This window comes from Xiphophorus hellerii, chromosome 24 (genome assembly GCF_003331165.1).
Source record: "Xiphophorus hellerii strain 12219 chromosome 24, Xiphophorus_hellerii-4.1, whole genome shotgun sequence".
Classification (NCBI taxonomy): domain Eukaryota; kingdom Metazoa; phylum Chordata; class Actinopteri; order Cyprinodontiformes; family Poeciliidae; genus Xiphophorus; species Xiphophorus hellerii.
The window spans coordinates 16582363-16594491 of record NC_045695.1 but is presented as its reverse complement, the minus strand read 5'-3'; the positions used below and the strand labels follow the sequence as shown (position 1 = coordinate 16594491).

The 12129-nt window shown below is 37.1% G+C and overlaps 1 protein-coding gene across 1 annotated transcript; it reads left to right on the top strand.

The window, feature by feature from the left end:
• The first annotated feature begins 2865 nt into the window (after window positions 1–2865).
• Window positions 2866–3919, top strand: LOC116715729 (H(+)/Cl(-) exchange transporter 4-like). The gene is made up of 3 exons (XM_032556359.1): window positions 2866–3039; window positions 3103–3426; window positions 3498–3919. The coding sequence occupies exons 1-2, from the start codon at window positions 3024–3026 to the stop codon at window positions 3327–3329; spliced, it is 243 nt and encodes an 80-aa protein (XP_032412250.1). The 5' UTR covers window positions 2866–3023; the 3' UTR covers window positions 3330–3426; window positions 3498–3919.
• Window positions 3920–12129: the final 8210 nt, after the last annotated feature.

Here is a 12129-nt window from a genome sequence, read left to right as displayed (position 1 = left end):
AGTGTTGTTGCTGTGTCCATGTCTCCAGGAAGTCCAGCTGGACTCCAGCGTCCAGCCGTCCAACATGTCTAGAGACAGTGGTCCTCATCCATCAAACTGTGGCAGCAGCAGATCTGATCTCAGATCTGTTTGTTCTCTCAGTTCAACAGGAAACAACTGATCAGGTTCATCTTGGTCACAGCTCTGAGATCAGTCTGACTGCAGCCTGGAAACCATCTAGTGGATGTGCTGCGTCACTGACTGCTGCTGGAGAGAGGCTGGAAACACTCACTGATCTGCTCTCTCCTTCCTTCTTCTCTCTGCAGGATCTGATCTCTGTAAAGTAGAAAATGGTCTCTGTGTCCTGCTGATCCTCAGAGGTTGAAGCTGCAGCAGTTTGAGTCTAAAGAGACTCTGACTGGATCATGATGATGACCTCTGACCTCCAAGGTTTCCCTCCTGTTTATTTTCTCATGTTGTCATTTAGTGTCTGATATTGTTTGTCTCTTTGGATCAATAAAGATCCAATTCAAACTGGGCTCCATTTAGAGGCTTCATGGAGTTTTGATCTGAACTGGATTCAACTGGAAAGTTGATCATTTTTCTCTCTGATTCATTTTCATCCTGGAACCAGAAATGGTCTGAGAATGGAAACATGGGAATCATTTTCAGTTCAGCTTTGAAGCCATGAAAGACACTTCAAACCTCTTTTCTCTGCTGCTTCTTCCTTCTGCTGACATGAAAATGTTCCTCAAAGCTCCACAGAGAAAAAGATGCTTTACTGGAAACTGCAGAGAAACTTCAGCTTCCATCACAGAAACCAGTTGAACCAGTTTAGAACTGGATGTCCCACAGAAACTCTGATCTTAGATCAGTTTTCAGGAACATCTGGAACCTGGAAAAAAAGATTTTATATATTTTGGTTTTTACTTTTTTAACTCCATATTTCATGTTTTGAGTTTTCTACAGAACTTTAGGACTCGATGTGTCACATCAGGCTCTTTACTGGGATTTTACTGGTTTATTCAAACCTCAGAGAATCACTGGGATAATGTGCTGATTGGTTCATGATTATTTTCATATTTCTTCTAATGTAATGAGGGTTCTTGGGTTTTTAATGATGAGTCAATAAAGTTTTTAATAATGTTCTTTGTGGGTTTCTGTGCAGCTGATTGTTTACAAATATTGAACGTGCAAAACTGTTTTTCCTCCAAGTTTCTTAGTTTAGCTGCTTCAAACTGTAACTGCAATATTATTCTTCTTTCCAGTGTTTTATTTTGAAAGACCTTACAGGAAGCGTATTTCCAGCTTTATTGCAGTTGTAGTTACAACGTTTGGCCACCAGAGGGCAAAAACTCGCTGTTCTAAATGATACCAGTCTGTGAGATGCTGAGCTTCCGGTCTGAAGGTAGGAAAATATTTATGAAAAGTTAAATTTCCTGGAAACATTCAGAATCATGTTGATGTTTTAGCTGCAGAGCCGCGAAATGAACTATTATTAATAACGGAGCAGGGCGGGTTTTGCCCTCTAGTGGACCCAGATGGTAACTACAGCTACTTGATAAAGGTAGAGCGTTTACAAACCACATTCACTTCCGGTGATTACTTTCACATTAAGAGCCATAGAAACGCGTTAGTTTGCTGTTAGCTTTTATATGAAATAATCTATTTAACTTTTATTGAAACAAAGAAAGTTTACACAAAAGCTGCAAATTAAACTCTGCTGAGGTTTTCCTCACCCACATATAATTTTCCTTTTTCTTCAGTCATTTCAGATTAAAGTATTTAAATAACATTAACAGCAGCAGCATAACATTAATGTGTGTGTGAGACATTTATTCACAGATTAATTCATGTTTGTTTCTTGATTAATTGTGAAAAATTCATTGCAGACTCAGCAACTAAGTAACATTTTAATTGAATCGCACCACTTGTAATATTTTAAACTGTATTAATTTTCACATTTAATTTTTCTCCATTAGGTTTTTTCATCCTGCTAAATTCTCTGATCTCAGCTGTTTGGATTTGAACATAAATATATTTTTTATGATTATATTTTTCAGCCCTTGATTCTCAAACAGTCAAACTTTACGGAGTATTTTTACTGAAGTTTAGTTTTCTTTTCACTTATAGTGTTTCTTATTTAACAACATTAATGGAAGCTCATTTTTTGTGACTTGATCAAAGAGAAAATTAAAACAAATAAAGATAAATAAATGATCTGACATGAAGGAAATCTGTAGTTATGATAGTTCCCCACCAGGCGGCAGTAAGAACTAAAACATAAAACTAAATAATTTCTATGAAAATATGTTTGAATCTGTGTGTAATGTGTGGAATTAGAATAATAACTGAACCTTCAGGCTTTTCAGTTCCTCCGTTTTCCTCTCCTCTAAGCTGTGAATTTAAATCTGTGATTAATTCAACATCAGAGGCTGAGCGGCGCAGCTTTGGTTTCCAAAATAAAGAAATCAAATCAAAGTACCATTAGTCTATTCATTCATTCTCTAAGGAGCTTCTAATGCAGGATGAATAGAAATACTGGATCAATATGGAAATCATCATTTTTAATCACAAATACTCTAAGAATAATTAATATCTACCTATTTTCATGTTTTTTATTCAGTTTTATTTCAATGTTTGTGGCCATTAATGATGACGTAGTTGCAGATATTGACCGCTAGATGTCAGACATAACTCAGGATTTTATTTCGCTGTTTTTGTTTCTAATGTTAAATTCAAACATCAATAATCAGATGTAATATTTATTCTACAGAATAAAATGTTTCTATTAAATTTGTGACCATCAGTTTATAAAATAACCTGCTTCCTGTTTTCATTGTTGATTTCACTGCTGAACGAGCTTTTGGTGTGAAATATCGCGAGATTTCGGAGGTATCGTGAGACCTGACGGGCTCGTGCTGCAGTCTGTGTCGCTGCTGATCTGTTCGTGGGTTTGTTGTGTAAATTTCCTGCGTGATGTTCGGCTGTCCTCCACGGGAGGACCGGGATTAGTCCACACGTCCAGCAGAGGAGAGGACAACATGGCGGCTGCAGAAGGTAAGGCCCGTTGTTATGGCAACACGGTACCGAGCGCAGCTTGCTGATGTCCTCCGTGGACAGGTGTCAGCCTTCCCACTCCCACGGAGGAGATGAACGGGGCCGGGACGCTCATGGACTTCCTGGACGAGCCGTTCCCCGACGTGGGGACCTACGAGGACTTCCACACCATCGACTGGCTGAGGGAGAAGTCCAGGGACACGGACCGGCACCGAAAGGTTCTGGAGGGCTGGGTTCGGTGCGTGGGGGCGATGCTGACCCGCTCACCGTGTGCGTGTTTGCAGCCATGAGCAGTGCTGCTGGACCTCCAACCAGACCACCTTCGCCGACCGGGACAAGTGTCCGCAGTGGCAGAAGTGGGCCGAGCTGATGACGGGCCACGCCGAGGTGAGACGGGTCCGGGCGGGAGGTTCCGGCCCGCGGTCCGGTCCGGTCCGTGACGGCGTGTGTTTGTTCAGGGCGCCGGGGCGTACCTGCTGAACTACTTCCTGTACATCCTGTGGGCCCTGCTGTTCTCCTTCCTGGCCGTGTCGCCGGTCCGAGTCTTCGCCCCGTCCGCCTGCGGGTCGGGGATCCCGGAGGTACCGCGCGCCCTGAGGTCGGCGGGCGGTTCGGGTCGGCGCTGTAACGTTGTGTTCCGGTCCGCTGCAGATCCAAACCATCCTGAGCGGGTTCATCATCATCATGAGTCCAGACTTTCTCCTGAGGAACAAGATTCTTTCTTTAACTCCTTTAGTGGCTCAGAAACATTTGGTGAGCAAAACCAAATATTCTGTGACTCTCCAATCAGGCCTGATGAAATGAAAGAAGCTGTTAATAATCTGAAGTCCAATAAATCTCCTGGTTCTGATGGGCTTCCAGCAGAACTTTATAAGATGTTCTCAGAAGAACTGACTCCATTTTTACATTCTGTGTTTATTGATAAGCATTAATAATGAAAAACTGTCTCAAAGTTTAATTACTCTAATCCCAAAACCTCAGAAGGTTTCGTTCATTTTGGATAATTGGCGTCATATTTCTTTACTTAACAGTGATTACAATATTTTAGCAAAAATTAAAAAGTTCTCCGTGGTTTTATAGAGGAATCTCAGAAGGGCTTTATGGCTGGAAGGCATTTTATTAATAAAATAAAACTGGTTCTTGATATCTTAGACCATCCAGAAATGGTTTCAGCTCACAGCTTGATTTATTTTTTAAACACATTTGACTCCATAGATCATGAGTTCATCTTCAAAGCCCTCAGATTATTTGGTTCAGGAGAGAATTTTCAAAAATCAATCTGCTCTCTTTATGCTTCTGGAAATAACTCAATAAAATGACCTGATGGAAAAAACCTAAAGATTTAAAACAGAAGGTGGATTCATGAGGGATTCCCTGGATCTCCTTTTTGTTTCTCCTCCCTAAGCAAATTATATCTACTGTTATTAAATATTACAAATTATATCTACTGTTATTAAATATTACAAATTCTATCTACTGTTATTAAATATTACAAATTATATCTACTGTTATTAAATATTACAAATTCTATCTACTGTTATTAAATATTACAAATTATATCTACTGTTATTAAATATTACAAATTATATCTACTGTTATTAAATATTACAAATTATATCTACTGTTATTAAATATTACAACTTATATCTACTGTTATTAAATATTACAAATTATATCTACTGTAATTAAATATTACAAATTCTATCTACTGTTATTAAATATTATAAATTATATCTACAGTTATTAAATATTATAAATTATATCTACTGTTATTAAATATTACAAATTATATCTACTGTTATTAAATATTATAAATTATATCTACAGTTATTAAATATTATAAATTCTATCTACTGTTATTAAATATTACAAATTCTATCTACTGTTATTAAATATTATAAATTATATCTACTGTTATTAAATATTGCAAATTCTATCTACTGTTATTAAATATTATAAATTATATCTACTGTTATTAAATATTACAAATTCTATCTACTGTTATTAAATATTGCAAATTATATCTACTGTTATTAAATATTGATCTCAGCTGCAGGAAAAACTAAACTCTTGAATCAACCAGCTGATGATACGACTTTGTTCTTACAAGAAAAGTTTCAAATTGATTTTGCACTTAAACTTTTAAATCCATTTTCTGTAGCTTCTGGTCTGAAACTGAACGGATCTAAATGTGAACTTCTTCCAATCAATAGTTGTGATCAATGATCTTTGTCAGGAATTCCTGTGAAGTCTGAAGTTAAATATCTTGGAGTAACTAAAGTTAAAGAGCAAACAGCAAGAATGAAAAACTTTGATCCAATTATTCCCTCCAGCCAACAAAGATTTAATCTGTGGTTCCAGAGACCCGACCATCACTGGTCCAGTCCTGCTGGCCCAAACTGAAAGTCTTTCTGGTTTTGTCTTTTCCACTTGTTGGGTCTAAATGAGCTGAACTTAGTTTGACCTGCAGGGAGAAAACAGCAGAAACCCAGTTTCAGATTTCAGCCTTTGCTCTGAAGCTGCAACTGAGTCCAACCTGCTTTGAATCAAATTTAGGAAGGTCCTGGTTTCACCACAGAGTGCAGCCCTGAAGGGAGGAGGAGCAGAACCAGCTGCTCACTCACATCAACACAACTCCTTCATACCATCTTCAAAAGCATATTTCATAAGATAAGACTTTAGGTTTGCAGTTTCTCTAGGCCGTCTGGTTCATGGTGTCCTCCTCTTCACTCCTCAGCCGCTTCCCAGGTTCCTGCAGACGTCTCTCACAAAACACACATGATTCTAACAGTCCTCACATATAATGGTTAGTGTTTCTATAGGTTATTATTTTCATTCTGTCACCACTTCAGCCCTTAATGTCCCAAACAGCCTTTGCACTAAAACTGATCAAAGACTCTTTGATTTCATTTGGAAAAAAGCCAATTGTTATTAGGAAGAATGTTCTGATCAATAGATGAAGTTCTGCTGGTTTCAATGTTCTGGACTTTAATTCCCTACATTTAAAGTTTGATGGATCCAAAGATATTAGAAAAGTTTGGATTCCTTCACGTCTTTAAATCCTTGGTGGCCCAGACTTTTTATGAAGATGTAACTACAGAATAGAAAATCTCCCTGTTCATTTATCCAGCTTCCAGAAACGACTTTTATCCTGGTTGCTTTAGAAACAGAACTTTTCCCTCATAATGTTTTATTTGGAAGAACCAAAATATTTGCTTCAAGCATAAATCCCTATTTCTTAAGAACTGGGTGGAAAATGATCATCTATCTGTAAAACGATTGTTTAATGAGGAAGGTCAGCTGTTTAATTATGATGAATTTCTTTGTAAATATAATTTTCCCCTAAAGAATTTTCTGTTGTTTTCAATGTTTTTCCAGCAGGTTAGAAATTTCTGATATCAGCCTCAGGTGGAGCCCAGATTAAATATCCCAGATCTCCAGAGTTATTTATTGGTAATTCAGATCCGCTCATTAGTAATAAAACCAGAAATAAACATATTAGAGAAATAATCCAGAGGAATATTATTAGCAAACTGCTTCAATCTTTATTGGAACAACCTTTATTCAGATATTGATTGGGAACAAACATGGTTGTTTATTTTATTGTTGTCTCAAATAAAGTCCAGGAAGTGTCTCTTAACGTTTCCACAGGTGTAAATTCAGTATTGAATAAATATATTAAAATATTGATCCTCTTTGTTCCTTTTGTCACATGGAACCAGAAACATTAACCGCCGTTTTTGGGAATTTCAGCAAAACGTTTTGGTGAGACTTCAATATTTTCTTTAGTCAGAAATGTGAAATATTTATTCCTTTGAATGTTAAACATGTTTTCTTTGGTATTTCCAATAACAGAATATATTATAAACTTTCTTATTCTGCTGGCCAAGTTTCACAGACTTGCCTGTAAATGTGCTAAAAACCAACCAACCTGTTTTTAGAGTTTCTGTAAGATGTTTTATGGACTCTTTAAAAATGTGCACCAACTCTAAAGCTATGAAACTTTTAACCTTTAGTGATGAATTTGATTTGTAAACTGTTATTTTTTCTTTTTTCTCATGAATCCTGTGGATTTGTTACCTCAGCACCTCCAGCATATTACTGTCTGCAGCTGTATAATCTTTATTAGTAAATAAAGTTTATTAAAAACTGTTTCCATCCGTGTCTGCCATGAATATTAATGACTTTTCTCTGGAGATAAATTATTCACATGTGGTTTTAAATTCGTTTCTTATTTCATGGAAACACTGCAACAGTGAAATTGTGTTTTTTGACATTAGCAGAAAACAGACTGAGATTTGCTGACAGTTGTCATGGAAACCTCCCAGAGTGACGAAGACTCCTCCAGGCCTTCATCGCCGCAGCTCGTTCCGGCCGCTGCTGCAGCACCCAGACACCGGCGGCCCTCGGGGGCCCGGCGGTGGCAGCATCATGCCGCCGCCTCTCTGTGTTTCCTGCAGGAGAAGGAAGGCGGCGTCCTGCCGTCCTGGAGGATCTGCTGTTCTCCACCATGGCAGAGGGACAGGAGGACGTCCCAGCGTGAGTCTCCAGAGGACGGACACGGAGACGCCGTCCGCCTCGCCGTCTCTGCCTTCAGGCTCTGAAATCCACGGGGCGTCGGACCGGAGACCCTCGGCTCAAAGAGGTCAAGGAGACGCTGAAGGTCGCCATGGAGACGACCTCAGACGGAGCGCTGGACCGACTCCTCCTCAAGAAGTACGCTTTATTTATCTTTCTACTTTATGGCTTTAAACACTTTTCTCTTTTTATTGGCTTTTATTTTGATAGAAAAAGTTTTTATTACAAATTCAGATTCTTTTTTGTCATTATTATGAAAAGTTTTAGTTTTTAATTTGGTTTTTATCCAAAATAGTTTCATTATAATAAAACTAATTATAATTTTATGAGTTCTTTAAAATTCTTCAGAGTAAAAAGTGTTTTTATTTTTGAGAAGGCTATATTTATCTTAATAAAATAATGTTTTATATGTTGAAGCTTTTTACTTTCACTATGACCTTGAAAAGCATCAAAATGACTCACATCAACTGGGACCAGCTTCCCCTCAGCATGATGCTGCCTCCTCCATGTTTGGACCAGAGCTGTCCCCGTAGCGTTTCCATGGCGACAGCGTTTCTGCTGGTTTCACGTGCAGGCGTAGCAACAGGCCGACGACGAGGCGGTCACCGACCTCAGAACATTTTACGTTTCTATTTCAAATAGTTTCCAGACGTCGATCAGGATGTTGAAGATTTTCAGTTTTATTTTTCATCTGATCTGTTTGATGATCTGCAGGAACAGAAGAGAGAAAAATACTCTGAGTTCAAGTTACAAGAGTTGAATTCAGCAGAAATATGAAGTACTAGTTTCATTTAAAAAGCTTTAAAGAGCATGTTAATGGGGCAAAATGTGATTTTATTCTGTTGTGGTGAAAAAACTTGAGCTAAAATGAGACATGATAGCAGCTCTATAGATTCAGAGCCAAACACTAAAACTTCCTCCGGATCTGTAGCATTAAATCCACTTCAGAACAGATCCAGACGTCCTGAGCAGATCCTCCAGAGAAAAGAAACACAAGATTTGAACTTGGATCATTTGTGACTCAGCTGCTTGGATGTGTGTTTGGCTTTGAAAGGTTTTGTTGTGAAGCAGAAAGTTGATGAAGTTCACAGTGAAGACGACTTCAGTCCACCTGAAACCTGGTTTCACTCAAACCGTCTGATTCACTTTAAGGACGGGAAGTTTCTGATGCAACAGGAAGGAATAAAAGGTCAAAGTTGAAATGAAACAGAGATAAACTCCATGTTGCTCACAGATGTGATGGATCAGTTTGAACAGCTGTTGTTCCAGGAGAACAGTTTTGTTTTCCAGCTTTTGTTGACGGATGAAAATTTGCATTAGAAGATGAGATAATAACCGACTTTCTATGGTTTATTTGTGTGGATTTAAAGTCGTACAACTTTAAAGAAAAGCAGGAAAACCTTGAGGAGGAACCTGAGCAGCGTTCTGACAGACCAAACACTGAGAGGAACCAGAGTTTGCATCGTCAAAGTGACGACTGTGAAATCATCTGAATCTTGTGACTCGTTTCCCATCAAATCCCAGACAGGAGAAGCAAAGCCTCACGTCTCCAACATGAAGATGGAACAGGATGCAGGACTTCCACCGAGCGTCACGTCACTCACAGCAGATCAGGAGTCTGGCTCTTCACCTCCACACTACCTAAAACCTGGGACAGCGAGGGGTTAAAGGTCATCTCCAGCACCTATAATGTGCAACATTTCACTTCATATGAGAGCGTCTCAGTTTAGAGGCCAAAACCAACCAAGAAGCTTCAGAGTTTTCCTGCAACGTAGCGCTGGTCTATTGGCCTCAGTGAGGCTGGTTTTACTGAAGATGTGTTCAGGGCAGCAGGAAAATTCAGCGCTAATACGGACGGGACCAACGACTCCACCTATGATGATGCTTGGATATAAGTTTATATGTTCAGATCTACATGAGATGAAACAGTCAATTTTTATCACATATCAGGACTTTCTCCATCGGTCACCCTGCCGTCTTTCTGGATTTATTCATTATTTACATCATCAATGGAAATTGTTCAACCGGATGTTTATCTTTGTTTTAATTTAAAATGTTATAAAGTCAGATCAAGTCAGCTTCCATTACTGTCGTTAAATAAGAGTCACTGCAGGATTTTATTCAGTCTGACCAGAAAAACGATCTTTAAGAGTTTAACACAGCAGCTTTATTTTATGATTTAAAACTGTTTTTATTACATATATAACTAAAACAGTGAATTAAAATATGTCAGGATAATATGTGACTCATATTATGACTCAGGAAGACTGTTAGTTTGTCTCTAAACTCCACATTAAGTGGATATTAAATGTAAATAATGCAGCATTATCAGGACTGTAGTTCTCACTATGGCCACCAGAGGGTGGAAATTCCCCGCTCTGAATATAGAGGTGAGTTTGTAGAGCTGCAGCTGGTTTCTGATTTCTGTTAAGTTGATCACGTTTATATCTTTCTTATTATAAATATTAATAATATTATGGTCTGTCTAAAGGACTGACAGCTGATTTAATATATAGATGTTTTATTTACATACATTTGCTGCGTTCCCGGTTTAGTCAGAAGAATATTAATGAAATATTTATTTTTTTCTAGAAAACAGTATAATTACGATAATTTGGCTTCCGAGCCCAATTATATAATTTATATCACATCCTAATAAAATTACACACTTATGCTTTCTGATAATATAATAAACTAACGAGCTTAAATGTACTGATGAGAATTTAGGTCATTGTGTTTTACATTGAAAGAACCCAAAGGAAGTGCTTTTCACATATCAGCTCTCTAGCTTTACTCTGGTTGTTGTAGTTACACACTGAGTCCACTAGGGGGCAAAAGGCTAAGTTAGCTGTTAGCTAGTTTCCCGCTCCTGATCGGCTAATGAAGCCCTTGTTGCTTTCTTCGTGTTTCTGCTGTTTTATTTCTTAAATCTTCTTTCTACTTTAACATGAAATCAATGTTTTATCTGTCAGTGTGAACTAGAAGCAGCTCCACAGAGATGAAAACAGCCCGCAGAGACTCTGAGCGGAGCTAGCGATGCTAACGATGCTAACAGGCTCCAGCAGCAGCTTGTTTTACACACAAACTGATTATCAGCAGCTGCAGATTTAAACTCTGATGCTGAACAGCAGCGACTGTCCTTCAGTTCACTGATCATCACTCATTAATTTATTATTAAACTGGTATAAAGGACAAAGGAAATTAATAATCACTCATTAATTTATTATTAAACTGGTATAAAGGACAAAGGAAATTAATAATCACTCATTAATTTATTATTAAACTAGTATAAAGGACAAAGGAAATTAATAATCACTCATTAATTTATTATTAAACTGGTATAAAGGATATTAGTATGTAGTTACAGGATGTGACCACAAGAGGGCGGTAGAGAGCGAGTCTCTTCCAGAAAATATAAATAAAACTTAAATAATCTGTTTACTATATTGATCAGATTATTTTTTGAAAAGCCTTTTTGACTTTTTAATTTTATTAATTGTCCTTTAGGTGGTTTTATCCAGCTTGATGCTCTGATCTCAGCTGGTTGAAACTTATCACTTATAAATAATGTTTTTCTTAATATTTGTGGCTTTTTGAGACTTTGAATCTCAAAATTATCCTCAGTTAATATTTCTAGAAGTTTTACAAAATAAAATGTATTTTTTTTCAGCTACATTTTCATCTAGAGTAATAGAAATTATTACTTTCTAAGTAGTTGTTTTTCACTTTGTGTCTAAATTATTTTAATAATTAATCTCCATCTCTAATAACATACAAGTATGAAATATATAGATTATTATTCACAGGATTAAGTTAATATAGCTGTTGTCATTAGAAACTATTTAGTGAAAAGTTTAAAGATTATCAGTTTTATGATGGTTGATTGAGTTCTTACTGCCCTCTGGTGGTGAACTATCATAACTACAGACATTCTTCATGGAAATTATTCAACCGGATGTTTATCTGTATTATAATTTTAAATGTTATAAAGTTAGATCAAGTCAGTTTACATTACTGTCGTTAAAAAAAGAGTCAATGCAGAATTTTATTCAGTGATCAGAAAAATTGTCCTGTAAGAGTTTAACACATCAGCTTTATTTTATGATTTAAAACAGTTTTATTATATATATAACTCCAAACAGTTAATTAAAAAATGTCAGGATAATATTTGAGTCAGTAAACTGTCAATATGACTCAGGAAGACTGTTAGTTTTTCTCTAAACTCCACATTAAGTGGATATTAAATGTCAATAATGCAGCATTATCAGGACTGTAGTTCCCACTATGGCCACCAGAGGGCGGAAATTCCCCGCTCTGAATATAGAGGTGAGTTTGTAGAGCTGCAGCTGGTTTCTGATTTCTGTTAAGTTGATCACGTTTATATCTTTCTCATTATAAATATTAATGTTGTTATGGTCTGTCTAAAGGACTGACAGCTGATTTAATATATAGATGTTTTATTTACAGACAGATAACTCATCTATATATCCTAAATAAATTACATATTAATGT